At 38.9% G+C, this 21,027-nt stretch overlaps 1 protein-coding gene across 3 annotated transcripts in view; it reads left to right on the plus strand.

Moving 5' to 3' along the window:
• REXO5 (RNA exonuclease 5) overlaps positions 1-20,220 on the plus strand; it is a 54,025-nt gene extending 33,805 nt beyond the window's left edge. For all 3 annotated transcript variants that reach the window (XM_061152969.1, XM_061152968.1, XM_061152970.1), the window contains 10 exons: positions 1,461-1,563; positions 3,553-3,644; positions 4,381-4,501; positions 9,907-10,011; positions 10,495-10,632; positions 13,916-14,008; positions 14,640-14,856; positions 15,090-15,274; positions 16,419-16,537; positions 19,961-20,220. In XM_061152969.1, coding sequence (XP_061008952.1) covers positions 1,461-1,563; positions 3,553-3,644; positions 4,381-4,501; positions 9,907-10,011; positions 10,495-10,632; positions 13,916-14,008; positions 14,640-14,856; positions 15,090-15,274; positions 16,419-16,537; positions 19,961-20,042 — 1,255 coding nt within the window. In that variant the 3' untranslated portion in view covers positions 20,043-20,220. The remainder of the gene's footprint in view (positions 1-1,460; positions 1,564-3,552; positions 3,645-4,380; positions 4,502-9,906; positions 10,012-10,494; positions 10,633-13,915; positions 14,009-14,639; positions 14,857-15,089; positions 15,275-16,418; positions 16,538-19,960) is intronic.
• The last annotated feature ends 807 nt before the right edge of the window (positions 20,221-21,027 follow it).

A 21,027-nucleotide genomic window follows, 5' to 3' on the forward strand; every position in this document is an offset into this window, starting at 1 on the left:
CAGTTAGAACTGGACATGGAACAACAGACTGATTCCAAATCGGGAAAGGAGTACATCAAGGCTGTATATTGTCACCCTGCTTATTTAACTTATATGCACAGTACATCATGTGAAATGTGGGACTGGATGAAGCACAAGCTGGAAACAAGATTGCTGGGAGAAATATCAATAACCTCAGACGTGCAGATGACACCACACTGATGACGGAAAGTGAAGAAGAACTAGAGAGCCTCTTGATGAAAGAGGAGAGTGAAAAAGTAGGCTTAAAGCTCAACATTCAGAAAACTAAGATCTTGGCATCTGGTCCCATCACTTCATGGCAAATAGATGGGGAAACAGTGGAAACAGTGACAGACTTTATTTTTTTGCGCTCTAAAATCACTGCAGATGGTGGCTCCACCCATGAAATGTGCAATAAGGGGACGTCTAAGATGTTACTGAGAAAAAACCTGGGGATTATTCTCCAATTTATTATTCTCCATAAAATGGAGATTCAGAAGAAGATTCAAAGATTTTGAGATATTGATATGATGTAGATTAGATTTAGATATATCTATAGACAGTAGTATATGTATTTTAAAAAATTTAAAAAAAATTAAAAATAATGAGACTTCTCTGGCGTTTCAGTGCTTCCAGTGGAGGGGGCACAGGCACTATCCTTGGTCAGGGAACTAAGACCCATATGCCACACAGTGCAGTCAAAAAATTAAAAAAAAAAATAGAAAATTTTTAAGTATATAATGGATATGCATGCATGCATGCAAAGTTGCTTCAGTTGTGTCCAACTCTTTGTGACCCTGTGGACCATAGCCTACCTGGGTCCTCTATCCATGGCATTCTCCTGGCAAGAATACTGAAGTGAGTTGCCATACCCTTTTCCAGGGGATCTTCCCAACCCAGGGTTTGAACCTATGTCAGTTAACTCTGCCTGCATTGTCAGGAGGGTTCTTTACCACTAACCCCACCTGGGAAGCCTGTATATTAGACACTTGTATACAAATAGAAAATTTCTGGAAGATAACTTTAAAACCACAGCTACATCTAAGAAATGAGACAAGGGATTGACTAGGGAGTGAACCAGAGACTTTTTATTAAATAGCCATTGATGATGTGCTTACTGTAGACAAAGCCATTCCTGATCATTCTGTATTCTCAGTACCTCTCAGATCTTGGCACTAAGGAATAAACGAATCTTGATTGTTGTGATTCAAATCTAATTACTGGGATGCTAAAATTTTACATGTAGCTAGAACTTTGGGGCAGTTGAAAGAATCTGTTATTAAAGATGCTCTCAGGACTTTCCTGGCCTTCCAGTGGTTAAAACTCCATGCTTGCAATGTAGGGGGTGTGGGTTCAATCCCTGGTTGAGGAATCCCACATGCTGCACCTCACAGCCACAGAATTTAAAAAAAAAAAAAAAGAATGCTCCCAGGTACCTCAGTTTTACCTTGACTTTCCAGGAAGGATATACAGTGTCCAGATAGGCTTGGTCATGATGCCACAGAAGATGCTAGAACAACCCTTGAATTGGCTCGGTATTTCCTCAAGTATGGCCCAAAGAAGGTTAGTATCTTTGCTTTCTTTAAAATTATGAGACTAGAACAGTGTCACAAACCACCATATCCTATTTCTTTACAAAAATGGGAGAGTAATTCAAGGTGAACATATATTTGATATTAAGATGTGTATCATTAGCATAAATATAGTGGTTAAATGTCTCTGAAGTTAGACTTAACCTGTTTTTCAATAGATGAAATGATATGTGTTATAGATGAAGTGATATATGTTATAGGTGAAATGATATGTGATATCTAAGGCAATTTCTCTGAAGAACTTTAGCTTCTAGTCTTTAGTTTCTAGATCTGTAAAATGGGAACACACTTCTCTGGGATATTGGTGAGGGTAAATGAGATATTGTATAGTATAATGCTCTTAGCACAGTGCCATGAATTTATTAAGCACCATAAAGTGGTATTAATCATTATAGCTGATAGAATTCCAGTGGTTAAGACTCTGTGCTTCCATTGCAGGGGGCATGGGTTTTATCCCTGGTTAGGGAACTAAAGATCCTGCATGCTACTTTTAAGTCACTGTAACTGATGTTAATAATTGTGATAATTATAAATATCTACATAGATTTTTGCTCTCTTGGGGTAGCACTGTTTCAACAGCAGTTGCCACTTGATTTCTAGGAAGAACTGCATATCACTTGAGTAAAATCTAAGGAAATCTGAATTAAGCATGGCCTTTAGTTAATAACACACTGGAAAAGAATTTATAAAAGAGTGTATATGTGTAACTGATTCACTTTGGTATATGTAGAAACTAACACAACATTGTAAATCAACTATACTCAAATAAAAATTAAAAAAAAATAACATCAATAACTGTGTCAAATATATAATACTAATCTAAGATATTAATAATAGTTGAAAATGGCAGTTGAATATGTTTGCGAACTCTATACTCTCTTTATAATTTTTCTGCAAATCTAAAATGATTCTGACTAAGAAAACTTGTATTTCTATACACGAAAACTCCCAAAGGGCTCTCACTTTATACAAAGAGAATAAACTAGAATATTTTTAATAATTTTGTATTAATATAATAAAGTCTTTTTTCTTTATATTGCCATGAAAACCATTCTTTTATAATTTCAAAAGGTTGCATGTTTACAGAGAAGTAAGTTTTAAGTGACTTTGGAATGAATGAATTGTCACTGCTTTTCACTTAGCCCTGCTTGATCCTTTCCCATATTCATGTCACATCGGCAGCTGGTAACAGATTGCCATTCTTGGCTAAGCAGCCAGAAGCGATCTGGTAAGTACTGAACCCAGTCTAGGACTGTGGCATCAGCAAAGTTCACTGTCTACAGAAGCAAAGAACACCACTTGAGTAGGTTTTTCAGGTTTGAGCATTTTGTTTGTTTTGTTTTTTAGCCTCAGATACTTTCAGTTCAGTTCAGTCACTCAGTCATGTCCGACTCTTTGCGACCCCATGGACTGCAACACGCCAGGCCTCCCTGTCCATCACCAACTCCTGGAGTTTACTCAAACTTATGTCCATTGAGTCGGTGATGCCATCCAACCATTTCATCCTCTGTCATCCCCTTCTCCTCCTGCCTTCAATCTTTCCCTGCCTTCAATCTTTTGAAATATGTCAGTTCTTCACATCAGGTGGTCAAAGTATTGAAGTTTCAGCTTCAACATCAGTCCTTCCAATGAATATTCAGGACTGGTTTCCTTTAGAATGGACTGGTTGGATCTCCTTGTATTCCAAGGGACTCTCCAAGAGGTTTCTCCAACACCACAGTTGAAAAGCATCAATTCTTCAGCGCTCAGCTTGACCAGATGGACCTTTGTTGGCAAAGTAATGTCTCTGCTTTTTAATATGCTGTCTAGGTTGGTCACAGCTTTTCTCAATCACTATCTGCAGTGATTTTGGAGCCCAAAAAAATAAAGTCTGCCACTGTTTCCACTGTTTCCCCATCTATTTGCCATCAAATACTTTCTAAGATATTAAATGATTTTTACCACTTTATTTTCCTTTAAGATTGCAGAACTAAATCTGGAGGCACTATCTAGTCACCAGGAAAGCCAAGAGCCAAGAAATACAGCAGAATTAGTTCAGCAGCTAAACACAAGGTAATATTTTTCAGTTCTAAATATTTACAAAGATAAATGGAGTATCTGATTGCTTATTTAACAACAAAACCTGGCAATTTCTTTTCTCCTTTTGAGTCTATTGAGAAATGTTTACCAATAATATGAGTAACATTCTTCCATTACAAAAACTATGGAGGGAAAACTACCATCTACTTCCCTGAATAGCGTGTTTTTCTAATTTTCTGAATATATTGACTTGTCTTAAAATAACTCATTTTATACAAAAAGTGAGATTGAAATACATTGAACTAAGTAGCATGAGAGGAGATATAGACTAGTGAGTATTTTGATTAAAGGAGTCGGCTATAGCCTGCTGTCTTGCCCAGATTGGGGAAAATACAAACAAAAAACAGATTCAGAAGGGGTTTGTCTCTGCAGCATAGTAAATATATCAGATCCTTAGAATCTAGCCTAAACTTTGATAAAGAGCTTTGAATATATTTTTGTTTATTCTTCCTCTCCCTAAATTGAGAGCAGCAATGACAAATAAAATGTCTGTAATGGTGGACATGTTCTGTATCTATGCTATCCACATATGTGAACCTTATAGTACATGTGACTACTGCAATTAAGGGACTGAATTTTCATTTTATTTAATTTTAATTAAAATAACCACATGTTGCTAACTGCTACCATGTTAGATAGTAGAAGTATAAAGAAGTAACTCTTGGGTTAGGGAAAACTGTTATTCCTACCTTAACCTCCTTCTTTACAGTGTTTTAGAATGCCTGGACTCAGTGGGCCAGAAGCTCCTTTTCTTGACCCGGGAGGCAGATGCCAGTGCACTTTCTTCTTCCCCAAACTGTCAAACTATTAAGTGCCTTTCAAATAAAGAGGTGAGTGACCCACTGTGTCTCTGAAGGTTGTATTCAGAGTAGAGGGTAATGTAACCCTTCGTAACCTATACCAGTATCAAGCTGTTTTTCATCAGCAACCTTGTGTACCATTAGCCAGTCTTGCTTCTGTCTCAAATTTTGTATGGAGCACTTTTAGTCTTAATTACCCAATAGGAGCAGAACTGTCAGCTGCCAGTGTCTTTTTCCGGATTCCAGCAGGCCTGTGGCTTTGGCCTTTGAATTTCTGCCTATCGTGACATTGGTAATTTCATTTTGCATTTCCTTATAATTAGATTCAGGTTATGCAGACTATATTTTTTAGCCAGATCATACATAAGTAATATGTCCTTCTCTGGGTACCACATCAAGAGGCATATTTGTCCATCTGTCCCTCTCTTGTTTTTATTTTGATGATCTTAACAAGATGTTGTCTGCTTTCTCTGTTAGAGAGTTACTGCTTTTTTCCCTTACTTCAAATAAGTACTATGTGAGGATATACTTTAAGTAAAGCAGATACCCTGCTTTTCATCAAAATCCCCTCCTGCTCTTATATTTAGCAAAAACTGATGATTCTTAGCTGAACCAATTTTACTGTGATTGTTGTACAAGGATGAGTTTCCAACTCTATATACTTCCTCCATATTTACTAGTTGTTACTCAGCATTCTATGAGCAAGAGTCCTCCCATTACCTTATTTATTTGTTCATTCATTCATTAATTTCATGTGGACCTGTTTTATTTCAGTATGCTCAGTTGTGTCTGACTCTTAGTGACCCGTTGGACTCTAGCCCACCAGGCTCCTCTGTCTGTGGAATTTTCCAGGCAAGAATACTGGAGTGGGTTCCAATTTCCTACTCCAGGGGATCTTCCGGACCCAGGGATTGAATTCACATCTCTTGCGCCTCCTGCTCTGGCAGTCAGATTCATTACCACTGCAGCTTCTGGGAAACCCTATTGATGTCTATACATTTATGCAGAATAACTACTATGAAGCCGAAATGGGCATTTCATTTCTGGACAATTTGAACTTTTTTTTATATATGAAATTTAAATATTAGTAGGTATCCTCCTCAGAGGATATTTTATTACTCTGGTTAGGACTCTCAATACTATGTTGAATGGAGGTGGCAGGAGCAGGCATCCTTGTTCCTGATCTTAGAGAAAAAGTTTTTAGTCTTTCACCTTTGAGTATGATGTTATCTGTGGGCTTTTCATATAAGGCCTTTATTGTGTTGGGGAAGTTTCCTCCTATTTTTAGTTTTTTATTGTGTTTATGAACTAGTGTTGAATCTTGTCAAATGCTTATTCTGCAGTTGAATGAGCATATGGTTTTGTTTTTCATTCTGTTAATGTGATATATTACATGGAATTGTTTTCATACACTGAAACATCCTTGCATTCCAGGAATAAATTTCACTGGGTCATGGTGTCTAATGCTTTCAATGTGTTGTTGAATTCAGTTTGCTAATAACATTTTGCTGTCTAAAGTAATCATTGGGTTGGAAGGATTATTTCCATTTTGTTGTTTTCTGTATCTTTTACAGCTTTTGTCCCTCTTGTCTTTTCTGCTGTCTTCCTTTGAGTTTCATTGATTGTATGTATGTGTGGGTGTGTAGAAACAGACTTTGATACCCTTCTTATTTCCTTTTGAGTATGTTCTGTAGATATTTTCTTTGTAGTCATCATTGCAGTTACCTTAAAGTTAAAACATTGTATTTTAAACTGATAACAAAAATTAAACTGATACAAAAATTCTACTCCTATAAGCTCCACACCACTCAACTTTATGTTACTGATATCATAAATTGCATTTTTATATATTATATACATATTAACGATCTCAGTTATGTGGATGATACAACTCGAATGGGAGAAAGTGAAGAGGAACTAAAGAGCCTCTTGATGAGGATGAAGAGGAGAGTGAAGAAGCCGGCTTAAAACTCAGTATTAAAAAACTTAAGACCATGGCATGTGGTCCCATCATTTCATGGCAAATAGAAGAGGAAAAGGTGGAAGCAGTGACAGATTTCCTCTCCTTAGTCTCTAAAATCACTGCGGATGGTGACTGTAGCCATGAAATTAGACGGCAGTTGCTTCTTGTCAGGAAAGCTGTATCAAACCTAGTTGTTGTTCAGTGGCTCAGTCATGTGCGACTCCTTGCAACCACATGCACTGTACCATACCAGGCATCCCTATCCATCACCATCTCTCGGAGCTTGCTCAAACTCATGTCCATTGAATTGGTGATGCCATCCAACCATCTCATCCTCTGTCGTCCCCTTTTCCTGCCTTCATCCTTTCCCAGCATCCAGGTCTTTTCCAATGAGTCAGCTCTTCTCATAAGGTGGCCAGAGTATTGGAGCTTCAGCTCCAGTCCTCCCAATGAATATTCAGGACTGATTTCCTTTAGGATGGACTGGTTGAATCTCTTGCAGTCCAAGGGACTCTCAAGAGTCTTCTCCAACACCACAGTTCAAAAGCATCAATTCTTCAGTGCTCAGCTTTCTTTATGGTCCAACTCTCACATCTGTACATGACCACTGGAAAAATCATAGCTTTGACTAGATGGACCTTTTTGGAAAAATAATGTCTCTGCTTTTTAATGTGCTGTCTAGGTTTGTCATAGCTTTTCTTCCAAGGAGCAAGAGTCTTTTAATTTCATGGCTGCAGTCACCATCTGCAGTTATTTTGGAGTTGAAGAAAATAAAGTCTGTCACTGTTTCCATTGTTCCCCATTTATTTGCCATAAAATTTTTCACTCTCCTCTTTCACTTTCATCAAGAAGCTCTTTGGTTCCTCTTCGCTTCCTGCCATAAGGGTCATGCCATCTGCTATCTTAGGTTATTGATATTTCTCCTGGCAATCTTGATTCTACCTTGAGCTTCATCTACCCTGGCATTTTGCATGATGTACTCTGTATGTAAGTAAATAAACAGGGGGACAGTATATAGCCTTGATGTACTCCTTTCCCAATTTGGAACCAGTCTGTTGTTCCATATCAGAACAACAATTAACATAGGCATGTAGTTATTTTTTCCATGTTTTTGTCAATTTAAGTTCTGGATAATTAAAAGTGAATTTATGCATCAAAATTACATCAGTACAGTGTATTATGTGTGTGTGTGTGTTCATGTATTTACCTTAATTAGAATACTTTCATGTTGTTGTCTAGTATCATTTCATCTTAGGGACCCCCCCCCCCCACCTTTAGCATTTCTCATAAGAGCAAGCCTAGAGATGATAAACTTCCTCAAGTGTTTTTTGTTTGTTTTTTTTTAACCTTCATTTTTTAAGCATAGTTTTGCTGGATATAGTTTTCTTGGTTGATGGGGTTTGTTTGTTTTTTAGCGCTTTGAATTTTTCACTCTCTTCTGATTTGCAAGGTTTCTGTAAAGAAATCCACTGATAATCTTATGAAAGCTTCTTTGTATGTGATGAATTGCTTTTCTCTTGCTGCTCTCAAGATTCTCTCTTTAATTTTGTCTTTTAACAAATTTGATTGTAATGATTGTAATGTATCTTTGTGTTGGTCTCTTTGGATTTATCCTGCTTGGAGTCCTTTCAGTTTATTGAATTTGTATGTTCTTTCCTTTGCTCAGATATGGGGGTTTTTCAGCCATTATTTCTTCAGATAAGCTCTGTATCCCTATTTCTGTTCTTCTGGGATGCCTGTATTTTTGTATATTAGTCCTCTAGATGATGTTCCATAGCCTCTTAGACTCTATTTGCTTTTCTTTATTCTTTTTGCTCTAACTTAATGATTTCAAAGATATATTTTCAAGTTTGCCTGATCAAATCTGATGTTGAAACCCTTTAGTGAATTTTACAGTTCACTTAATGTATTTTTCAGCTCCAGAGTTTATTTAGTTCTTTTTTATATAGTTGCTGTCTCTTTAATGAAATTCTCATTTTGTTCCTGATTTCACTAGTTGTCTGTCTTTGTTCTCTTTTTAGTTCATTCTGTATTTCTCTAGGTAAGGTACCTCTCCCATTGTTAGAGTCTGGCATTGTGGAAAGGAAAGCTTTCCCTGGTCAGCTCAGCGTGAGGTTGCAGGGCCTCTCAAACCTATTTTGAGGATGTGTTGTCACTGAGCTTGTACAGATGCTTTTAGTTGTCTCATACTCGCTGAGCAGCTTGTCCCTGTTTCCTTTCAGAACTTGTAATCTGTTGCTCCTCCTGACATCTGCCTTTGGAACTGCAGCTCTAATGTGCAGTGATTACAAGTTCATTATTAAGCTGTGATTGCATCTGTTTTCAGTGGCTTCCAAACAAGGCTGCCAGTCCTATCAGTGCTTTGAGTCAAATGAGACAGAAACTAGTCTCTCAGGCAATGCTCAGTCTAACCATGACATTGAATGCATGGTCCACTCTTGCTTCTGACCAGAGGGAAGATCCCCAGTATGGGAAGTTTCCTCCATGTTGAGCTCTTCTAGGTCAGATAGTGCAGGCATAGATTGGTATACAAAACTGCATATTTTCCTTTTCCTTTTGCTGGGATCCCTTGTTGTTGTGTCTGGGTGCTGTAGTTCTCCACTGGTCTCTTACATTCTTGCAAAGATATTTTGGCCTACATAGTATTAAAGTGGCATGTGTGGGAAACTGAGGGCCTAAAGCTTCCTTGTACTCTTATCTTGCTGATGTCATGTTCTCTTTTTTCTTTTTTTAAAGTGTTGATGATTTTTTGAGAAAGATGTGCTAGGAAGAGTAAGTTTATAATGCTCTTGGGAGGGATTGGTATTTATCTTTTCCTATCTTTTATTTCTCTTTTTTCCTTAATTTCTGTCCTGATTCCTTTCTTTCTTTTTTTTCCTTCACTGCAGTGGCTCCAGTAGGGTATTGCCTCTTCTCTATATATCTGATTATTTCCCAGAAACACTGCTTCTCTGAGGCTGTCAAGTCTCTTCCTTGTAGTCAAGGGGTTGAACCTTCAAAGTTGTGACCTGTGTTCATTGTTTTGGCATTTAGTTGTACTTTTTTCTGGGACTGATTTTGTTTGTTTCACCCAAGCCTTATGTGCCCCTTGGTTCCCTGCCCCTCAAAGTCTCTTGTACCTCTTCTCCCTCTTTATTCAAAGGCTTGCAACAGTGTGGGGTGATGGTAGCTCTGTTGGAATTTAACTTGTTTCTTTACTTAGAGGTAATTTGAAGGTTGTAATAGTCTGCTTCTTAGTAATGCTAAAGATCTGGGTCATATGTGATTCTGTTCTTTTTACTGATTAGATGGTTTTTTACAAGGATGTGTGGTTATCACCATTTTCCCCCTAGATCTTGAAGTCAGTCTCATATTGCTTTTTAATATGGGTAAAAAGACAACCATTGTTTATATTACTGTGGCTCACCTCCATAAGCCACAATAGACTACTAGATTCCTGCCTCATCCAGGCTGTGTGTGCTGTTTTCTACAGGTTCTTGAGCAGGCTAGAGTGGAAATCCCCCTGTTTCCCTTCAGCATCGTGCAGTTCTCTTTTGAACCCTTTTCACCCAACCTCACTGAAGAGATGAAAAAAAGGGTAAGTGAATGGGTTCTACTAGATGATTTATTTAATGACATTATAATCTCCTCCAATTAAGGAAAGTAATACATACTTATATTAAGTTTACTATATATTTATCTAAATTTTTTCTATAGGTAAATTGCCATTTACATTTTTATGATGGAAATCAGACTATATATTCTATTTTGCAACTTTATTTTTTCACTTAACACTGTATCTTATACATCTGTTCATAACACTGTATAATCTTTGTGCTGCATAGTTTTCTGTTGTAGGACATACCTATTATTTTCAGCATTTGGATTTGATAAATTTTTGCTATTCCAAATAATGATCCCATGAAATCCCTGTATACAAATCCTTGTACATTTGACAGGTATTTGTTGAGAAATTCCTTGAAAGGATTTGTCCCATGTTTCAACTTATGATTTCTTTAGATTTGACTTGATTCTCTTTCCACATCCATCTCCTCACTGTATTCTGTTGTTTTTCTTGTAGATAAAGATCAAGTGGACAGAGATGTCAACTGTCTACGCTGGGCCATTTAACAAAAATTGTAACCTCAGGGCTCTGAAGAGGCTCTTTAAGAGTTTTGGTCCAGTCCGGTCAATGACTTTTGTTCTTGAAACACATCAGGTAATGAGACAAGAAAACTTAGATTTTTGACCTTCTAATCTATTATGGTAAATTCAGATGCCTTTTAGGGTCATTCAGATATTAGTGATTTGAGCTTGATTGTCACCAACTGGAATGTGAGACATGCTCTGTTTCATGGGAACAGTGTTGACCCACAAGAATGTGTGCCCAGTTCTGACAAGATCTGATTTTTTTGAGAATCAAGAAATCTGCCAATACTCATATTGCCTCCAGTTTTCTTAACTATCATGTAGGCCAGGCAAAAATTGTATCTACTGGTTTAAGGTACCTTATGTACCTTAATGTACCTCAGCTTTAAATGATAAAATGCCCTTTCAAAAAGAGCAGCAGCTTCCATGTGTTGGAAGTCTGTAGGGCTTAAAATCGAAAGTATGCTCATAACTGGGTTAAGATACTGGAGGAACACAACCTCTTTTTTTGTTGCTATTAGCTCTCTAATCTCTTGGAGTTAAGGTTTGTTTATTAGTTTGTTGCATGTGTGAGTGCATGTTCAGTCACTCCAGTTGTGTCTGACTCTCCGTGACCATATGGACTGTAGCCCACCAGGCTCCTCAGTCCATGGGATTCTCCACTCAGGAATACTGGAATGGGTTGCCCTGCCCTCCTTCAGGGGATATTCCCGACTCAGGGATCAAATCCACATCTCTTGTATCTCCTGCATTGCAGGCAGATTCTTTACTACTGAACCGTTGGGGAAAAAACCTGATAGTTTAATTACTTTTACTTTTTAAGAAATAATATTATACATGGTTTTTAAAACTCCTACTTTTTTAGAAGGACGTAATGAGCAAGCCTCCATCTTCATGGTCATAGAAGAAGTTGAATAAAGACTAAAGTTGTTATATGAAGCAATAATAACATTATAAGCACAGTACCTAAAGACAGAAAGTCATGAAAAGAATTGAAAATAAAAACTTAGAATATCTGTAGAATGATATACAATAACTGGTAACAATGAGGGCTTCCAGGGAGAGAGGACCTAGGTGATTGGAAACAGGTTAGGGGAAGAATGTTCACTATAAATTTTTAGTACCTTATAATTTTGACACAGGCAACTGTTATCTGGTGCAATAAACTATTACATGTAATAGCTACTCAATATAACATTATAATAACTATTAAGTTTAGTAACTATTAAAATGAAGCAAAAATTAAAGTATCCATAGTGATCTAAGTACAGAATCCTAGGTGTTTAAAATGTTCTTTCCACAAATATTTTATGTTTATATTTTATTTTATGTTTAAAATGTTCTTTCTTGCACCTAAAAATAGAAATAAAAAGATCAACCCTGAGAAGATAGACTGAGGGATGGAAAGGAACTGTAACTCACTGCTATGTCTTGTCTTTTTTTTCTTTCTTTATGCATAATACACATACAATTTGCCTTTTTAACCATTTTTAAATATAGTCCAGTGTTATTTAAGTACATTGTCTCCAGAACTTCTTCATCATCTCATACTGAAACTCTGTACCCATTAAATAGTAACTCCCCAGTCCCCTTTCCCCCAGTCCTGTTAAATACTATCATATATCCTATCTTATAAATTTGACTACTCTATGTTATCATGTAAGTGGAATCCTACAATATTTGTCCTTTTGTGTCTGGCTTGTTTCACTTAGCATAATATTTTTAGGGTTCACCCATGATGTAGTATATATCAGAGTTCTTTTCAAGGCTGAATTACATTCCATTATGATTATACCACGTTTTGTTTATCCATTCATCCATTGATGAATATTTGAATTGTTTCCACCTTTTAGCCATTCTGAATAGTGCTACTATGAAATGAGCATGGATATAAAAGTATCTAAGTCCCTGTTTTGAGTTCTTTTGGGTATATACACTAAAACAGAAATTCTGGGTTAAATGATAATTCTGTTTCATTTTTTGAGGAACTGCCATACTGTTTTCTATAGCAGATGCACCATTTCACGTTTGCACTGCAGTGCCAAGGGTTTCAGCTTCTCAATATTCCAGCTGACACTTGGTGTTTGTTTTTTTGGGGGGTGGAGGGGTGGGAACCCCTTGTGGGATCTTAGTTCCCTGACCAGGGATTGAACTTGTGCCCCCAGCACTGGAAGCACAGAATCCTAACCACTAGACCACAAGGGAATTCCCCAACACTTGGTTATTTTTGTTGTTTTTGGATTGGGGGGCATTTTTTGTTTTGATCCATCCTAATGGGTGTGACTTCCATCTCCCTAATGATTGGTGATGTTGAGTATCTCCATGTTTATTGGCCATTTGTATATCTTTGGAGAAATGCCTCTCCAAGTCCTTTGCCTACTTTTTAATTGGGTTGTTTGATGTTTTTGTTGTTGAGTCTTAGTAGTTCCCTATATATTTTATTTTTTAAATGCTTATTTATTTGGCTGTGCCAGGTTTTACTTGCAGTTTGAGCTTTCTTGGGACATGCAGACTTTTTAGTTGCAGCATATGGGATCTAGTTCCCTGACCAGGGATCAAACCCAGCTCTCCTGCATTGGGAGCATGGAGTCTTAGCCACTGGACCACCAGGGAAGTCCCCTATATATTTTGACTCCTTCAGTAGATATGTGATTTGCAAATATTTTCTCCCATTCTTTCTGTTGGCTTTTGACATTGTTGATAGTTCTTCCTTGAGGCACATTTTAATTTTGATTAAGTTCTCTCTCTCCTTTTTTTATTTTGTTGCCTGTGTCTTTGGTGTCATATTCAAGAAATCATTGTCAAATTCAATAAAATGAAGCTTTTCTATGGGAGCACTTTAATCTCTATGATGATGTTTTGGCTCAGACTATCACATTGACTTAGCTATTCTGGTTAATCAAATGGAAAAGAAGTAAATTTGAAGATACAAATCCAGTGGAAGAACTTAACCTCCAGAAGTTTGTGGGAAAGCTGCTTATTTAAAATACTAAGCTAATAAGACAAATGGGAATTTCTGCCTGTGACTTACAGTGATAACTTTAGTGATTAATAATAAATAATATGAAAAGCAATTTGGGCAGTAAATAATTTTGTTACTTACCCCATAGCACCCAGAGAGAGAAGGGCTTCAATTTTAAGTGACAAATTTAGGTTATTTTCTGAGAAACCAGGTCCTGCATGTGGTGATTCTACTTAAAATGACAGTTTGTGATCACTGTCTAGCCCAGCACAGCGGGGACATCCATTCTGGTGACTTGGCCACTGTCGTTTAGGGGGACTCTATTCCCAGCCCCTTCTCTGGCAGTTTGAGCTTGCAAAGCCAAAGTAAGAAAATCTTGGTGTTCCTGCAGCCACATCTCTGTATACAATATGAAGTCCTGGAAGCTGCCCAGCTGGCCATAGAGTCTTTGGATGACATCCTGGTAGAGGGTTCCTGCATCAAGGTAAGGTCAAGAAAGAGAAAGCATAAAGTAGTACCCTTCACTCAACCCTGTATTTTCCATATCCGTATTTACTCAACCTTATATTTACAGTGCTGTAAGACATAACAGCTTAGACAAGCACCCTTCAGAAGCTTAAACATGAGACGTTGTTATGGAAAGTCTTCATCCAAGCCTGGTATTCTTATAGTGGTGACCGGGCACATGATAACTTTCATTTTTGTCAAAATCAACCTGGGCTGCATTGGCATCTTCCTTGTACTCTTTATCACTACTTAGATCCAAATGGTTTGTTTGTTTTATGGTTGCCCTTTAGCTTTCAGGGGAATCAATGGTATTTTGATGTTTCTTATGTAATTAAACAGAATTTCATTGGTGTAGAAGGCAGAGAACTGATTTCCATTGCAGGTGGTGGAGTGAGAAGGAAAGGGAAGAGAGTATTATTTACACAAAAATATTTACATTTTGTATTTATTTATCTATTATGTAAGTTTCTACCATAGTCCTTTGGGGCAGTTATCATTAGCCTCTGTATATAGATAAGGAAACTGAAAAATTAAGTTACTTGCTAGTATGTAACAGGCCTGGGGATTGAAGTAGTGACTTAGCACTAATGCCATGTTTCCTTGGTTAGGTGCAGAGGCCTGTGACAGAACTCACCCTTGATTGTGACACCCTTGTGAATGAGCTGGAACAAGATTCTGAGAACCGAGGTACTATATACCTGTCTGGAGTGAGTGAAACCTTCAAAGAACACCTGTTCCAACAGTCTAGCCTCTTCCTGGGCCTGGAAGCTGTGATCTTGCCTAAAGATCTTAAAAGTGGAAAGCAGAAAAGATATTGTTTCTTGAGTAAGTCTATGCCACCAAATATAGCCTTGGGGAAGGAGATTACAGATGGTAATAACATGAGGTCAGAGAAAGGAAGTGGTCACCAAATAGGCTCTCCTGGGCTGGATCAGGTCAGCATCTCCTGATTTTGTCCTTCTTCCTTGGCTTTGGGTGAGCTTCAACTTGGTGATCAGTTTTGTTTTTGGTGTTTTTTTTTGGTCCTTAATAACAGAACAGAGTATTCTTGTTTTCAGGATTCAAAACATTTAGCAGTGCCCAGAGAGCCCTCAGCATTCTCACGGGCAAGGACTGGAAGCTGAAAGGCAGGCATGCCCTAACCCCCAGGCACCTCCATTCCTGGCTCAGGGGCTTACCTCGTGAATCAAGGCTACCAGGGGTTCGTGTCATACCTCCCCCTTTGGAGCAGGAGGCCTTGCAGGTGAGTGAGTTAATGTATCTTGGGGCTTGAGGGGAAAAGGTAGCTAGATACTTCAGTTTGCTTCGTCTTGGTGTTGGCCTTCTGACGTTTACGGAAATTAGTCATGAGAGTCCTGTCACTAGTCTTCACTCTCCAGCTTCTTCCAGCCCTGGACACACCTTTCTTTCTCCAAGATATCTCATACTTTGTCTCCTCCAAGCTTGCTAAAATCAAGTTTTCTAGGTGGCTCTCCAAGGCATTTTGAGGGGTTGATACAGGAAGTTGGAGAGCTGGACAAGTCTTAAGTGATCTAAGGTTTCCTGTAGTGTATACACCAAGATGATTTTTGGTGGTCATAGGTGGACCTCTTTTTTCACTTTTTTTTAAGTTATGAACTTTTCCCCCTAACATTTATTTAAGGTAACAACCACCATATTGAACCTATGATTTCATGGATAGTATTATTTTAAAAGTGAAAGTGAAGTCCCTCAGTCATGTCCTCAGTCAACTCTTTGCGACCAATGGTACGTAGCCAGCCTGCCAGGCTCCTGTATCCATGGGATTTTCCAGGCAAGAATACTGGAGTGGGTTGCCATTTCCTTCTCTAGGGGATCTTCCTGACCCAGGGATGGAACCTGTGTCTCCTGCATTGCAGGCAGACTCTACCATCTGAGCCACTAGGGATCCCTAGTATTACTTAGATGAAGCTAAGGAAGAAACTGATTCATTTTAAAGAAAACCATTAGGGAATATCCAACAGAAGGGTGAAGATAGGAGGTGAGTGGCTTAAGTTTGGGAACCCTGCCCTAGTCTCATGTCCCACATTTAGCAGATGAGAAATAGAGATGAGAGCTAGTGAATGACTTGCCCAGGTTACAAATATACTTAATAGAAGAGGCCAGGCTAGAGCTCTCCTTAGTGATTTGGTTCCCCTAACTCAGGGTCCTGGAATATCCATCTGGAAGAATGGACAGCAGCTGTCCTAAACTGACTTGAAAGCCTGGGGATGCTGGGATGGACTGGGAACTCTACAGTATAGATTCTGGCTTCACACTGAGGATTTGAACAGAGGCTTTCCTGGGATCCTGAGGAGGAATGTTGCCATCTGTCCAAAAGTGAGCAGTGGGTACCCTGGCTGAGTGTCTATATCTGGCTTTGATCCTAGATGCTGAAGGTGGACCACCCAAAGATAGCTGCCTGGCACTGGGGCCGGAAGATAGGAAAGCTCTACCACAACCTGTGCTCAGGCACCCTCTGCCTGATCTTGCTGCCAGGAACCAAGAGGTAAGAATTGAAGGGTTGCTCCTTCATAATTCTGACCTCTGGACTTAAGCTTTTCTTGGAGAAAGGCCTTTTGTTGATATCCAGGCACATAAATGAAGACTGAAATGAATCATCTCTTTAACTCTCACAGTTCTAAGAGATAGGTTATCATATTCCCATTTTACATGTATTTGCTCTTCTATAACTACACTCTGTGGTCCCACAAGGAGATGGCTTATCCCGGTTTAAAGGCAGAGTTCTTAGATCCTGCAGCCTCTCTAGAACAAGAAGCACTTGAGTAAAAATGGTCAAGAAGTTCTAGGCAAGGCATAGGCTCAGATGCAACCAGAGCCTACCTTTCCCACATATAAGGAATGTGTTCCTGTCTTCCCTACCCTTTGCCCCTTTACCAGTTCTGTTAACTTTTAAGAGATAGGGCCTGTTTTGTTGATTCTAAGCCTGAGGAATAGTGGAGCAGGACTCTGGGTCTAGTCCCAGCTGTACCACTTAACTTTTCCGACAAGTAGTGGCCAAGCCACCTTCCCATTATGGATCTGTTTCCCTTTGGTAAGATGAGGGATTTAGAATAAATCAGTAATTTTCAAATACTTTAAACTATGAAAGTGAAAGTGTTAATAGCTCAGTCATGTCTGACTCTTTGCAACCCCATGGACTGTAGCCCACCAGGCTCCATGGAATTTCCCAGGCAAGAATACTGGAGTGGGTTGCCATTCCCTTCTCAAGGGGATCTTCCTGGCCCGGGGAGCAAACCCGGGTCTCCTGCATTCCAAGCAGATTCTTTACCACTAAGCCACCAGGGATCAGTTCTTTAAACTATAAAATCCTTTATTAAAGAGAAAAATTTTGATGTTAAATCTTTACTGAGGCATAAAGCTGTGAGCAGTTCTGAAATGGGTGAGTAGGTATATGAATGAATATGTGTATTGGGGGAGGAGGGAAAGAAGGCAGTGGCTCTTTTGAAATAAGCAGTTTAAAACTCACTGGATTGTATTATTTCTAATGAGTCCCTTAAAATTCTGACATTCTAGGATTATTTCATAGGCCCAGGGTTCCAGATGGTGAAACATGAATGCCTCAGGCCTTGAATTCTGGATCAGAAGTTAATTTCCTGTCATAAAATTCTTATAACATGTATTAGGGCTACTAGTGAAACAGGGTACCTGCTGGGGAGCTTATGAGAATTACTATCTCTGAGAAACAGAAATAATTACTAGGTGTTTACAGCAAAAAAAAGTTCTTCCCTGGTGGCTCAGAGGTTAAAGCATCTGCCTCCAATGCGAGAGACCCAGGTTCAATCCCTGGGTCAGGAAAATCCCCTGGAGAAGGAAATGACACCCCACTCCAATACTCTTGCCTGGAGAATCCCATGGATGGAGGAGCCTGGTAGGCTACAGTGCATGGGGTCGCAAAGAGTCGGACACGACTGAGTGACTTCACTTTTACTTTTACTTTTTCACAGCTAAAAAAAAAAAAAAACAAAACAAACCTGGACTGATACACTTTAAACAGGCTTATAGATAGACTTAATAGTAAGACGTTAAAAAGTGACCCAAAATTGCCAAAGAAGATAAAAAAAGCTTTTTTGTTAACAGTGTGGTCTCTAAAGGGGGCAAACTTGAACTTGCCTGGACAAAACTTCTGAGCCAGTGCTATGGAGGCTGAGGTAAAATAGGCAAGTCTTCATGTACTGAGTAGAATACCTAGCTTGTAGTTCCCCATCATGTAGGTAAACCAAGCCAAGAGAGGGTCAAAGCTTTCTTCTTCTAGAAGTGGTTGGGATGTTCTCTGGGGATGAGGGCTTAGAGGTGGCAACATTGGGTCAAGAAGCAAAAAGGCTTAAGTTCTGACTGAGGCAAAGGTCCCAAAGGCATGTTTGACAAGTTAGAAGAAAACTGGAAACAGCAAATCCTGTAGTAACAAAACCTGATTTAGTCCTTAGTCCTTTGTTTCAAAAGTTACACTCTCATTTCTGTAGTCATAATGATCTGTAGCCAGCAGCAGAAGCATGTTATTTCCCCAAGCTATAAGCCTGCTGTGTGACTAACTTCTTTTGGCCTCTTCTCTGCAGTGTCTCCATGATGCCAACAGATAACATTCGGGAAACAGTAAAAGTGGCTCAGGGAGGAGTAACAAGGAGAATAGAAAGTTTTCCCTCATGCTGGGAGCTTGACTCAGCTCTTAGTAATTGCTGTAATTCATCAAACCCTTAATAAATGTCAAGTAATGCTAAGTGTTTTATATGCAGTTTTGGTTAAGGTTATTGAATCTTCATTTTAATAAGATGAGGGAAAGGCTCATCAAGTTACGCAACTTGCCTAAGGTCACATAGCTAGTAAGTGCACAATTAATACTTGAATTATGAAGTGTGAACTGTTACTCACTCACTCATGTCTGACTCTTTGTGACCCCATGAACTGTAGCCCACCAGGCTCCTCTGTCTATGGAATTCTCCAAGTAAGATTACTGGAGTGGGTTGCCATTCCGTTCTCCAGGGAATCTTCCCGACCCAGGGATTGAACTCAGGTCTCCTGCACTGCAGGCGGATTCTCTACTGTATTTGAATTATGATTGTCTCTAATTCCAGAGCCACTCTCCAGCACTCAGAACTCCAGTTCTCCATACCCAACAGGCCTGTGGCTTGTTAGCTTAAGTTCAGACATCAGGTGGAGGCAGATTGTGTGTTTGTCTTTGCTCATTTCTGCCTCCTCTGCCTTGGCGAGCACTTCAGCCCTCTCACCCAATTCCATGAGTATTCACTGTGAGGTCGTAGGAAACTAAAATATCAGGTGACTCCTAAATTCTAAGCAATGTGCTAGGTATTTCACAATATAATTAAAAGTTAACATAAAGTTTTTAAACAGTGCCTGGCATGTGATAGGTGCTACAGAAGTATTTTTAGCAAAACAACATTCTAACAGCAGTTTAAAAGGATTCTGATGACAGACTGTTGTTATCTACCGCAGTACCTACTCAAGGTACATAAGCTGTTTGGGAGGAGTAAATGAGGACACATAGAGGACACATAAAGTTCACTGCTTGACTTGCAGTAAGTGCTCCATCTACATTAATATGTTAGCTGTTACAGTCTACAGCCCTTCCCAAAGCCCTGTGAGATAGTAATTTAAATATTTAATATTTCTTTATCGTTGAAGAAACTGAGTTTGAGATCATTCACCCTTAGTTGAGATGTGCCTCACATCTGTTAAGTGGCAGAGCGGTGAATTGATTCTGGGCATCAGGGACTAGTCAGTATTCTTTCCATTGAACTGTTTTCAGCAGGCAGCTTTCCGAAGGCTGTCTACCTACCTGGCCCTTACCCCCATGGCACATACACATACCAAAAAACCCCTTTCTCCTTTACCTTCCTTTTTGTCAACAGGGTTGAATGAATAGTTAACTGTCTTTACTCATCCTCCATTACAGCACTCATGGATCGCTCTCTGGCCTAGGACTGATGGGAATAAAAGATGAAGAGGAAAGCACCACTCCAAACACGTGTTTGTGAGTCTGCCCACCACTTTCCAGGTGTCAATTCTTAATCCTTTGTGGGCAATGGCAGAAAATGTGGTCAGGCTGCCAGACCTCTCTATATAGCAGACAGTTTGTGGAAATATTGTATTCACTTTGAGTCTAGTCCATTTATATGGCATGTACAAATTTTCAATAAATACCTAAAATTCAAACCTCATCTTAGAGTGAGGGAAGGATACCAGTGTGTACTTTCTTTGGTGTCAGTGGGTTTATATACAAGTATTCTAGCAGGTGCTCATTTCATGTAGCACTCCTGTATATAAGTAAGGAAACCAGGAAGAGACAACCCAGACAGTATGTAGTCTTGTCAAAGTTGTAACATCTCTGAAGCAATTTCTGTAAGGCAAACTACTTTCTATTGAATGACTGTTATAAAATTGAAAGAAAAAGGCTGACTGAAAATCTGGCAGGTCCACAGAGGAAAATAGAAGACTCTTAGCTTTTAACCAACCCAGGAAATCCTCTTTCAGTTCAATTTTTAGGAACACTTCCTTCCAGAGTAACTGCAGTGTTACCCTTTACCAGTAGGTGCCTCCAATACCAGCTGTCCTAACTTAGAAGCTTCAATTTCAGTAAAAAAAAAAACCTTTGCTTTTTTAAAAATTAACTTTCAAATTATCAACATTCTGTGTTGGAAAGGACATGGGCACAGGCACACACAGTTCCAAAACTGATAGAGATATTAGCTGCCCTACTGAAGAGATGAACTAATCTGTCAAGCAGTATGTATCATTCCAAAAAACTTTGTAAATTGCTCCCTACCCTGGGACCCAGCAGTTCTACTCCTAGAGTATTATTCTACAGTAACAAGATAGTTTCTCAAAAACATGTATGGAGGAGATGATATGGGATTATTTGGTGAAATTCTATTCTTTAAAAATTATGTGTGTGTAAATAAAATCTAGTGAAAGATCTACAAGCAGCAGCAGTAGACCTCTGGATCCAGACTACCTGACTCT

The sequence above is a fragment of the Dama dama genome, chromosome 10 (assembly GCF_033118175.1).
Source record: "Dama dama isolate Ldn47 chromosome 10, ASM3311817v1, whole genome shotgun sequence".
NCBI classification, from domain to species: domain Eukaryota; kingdom Metazoa; phylum Chordata; class Mammalia; order Artiodactyla; family Cervidae; genus Dama; species Dama dama.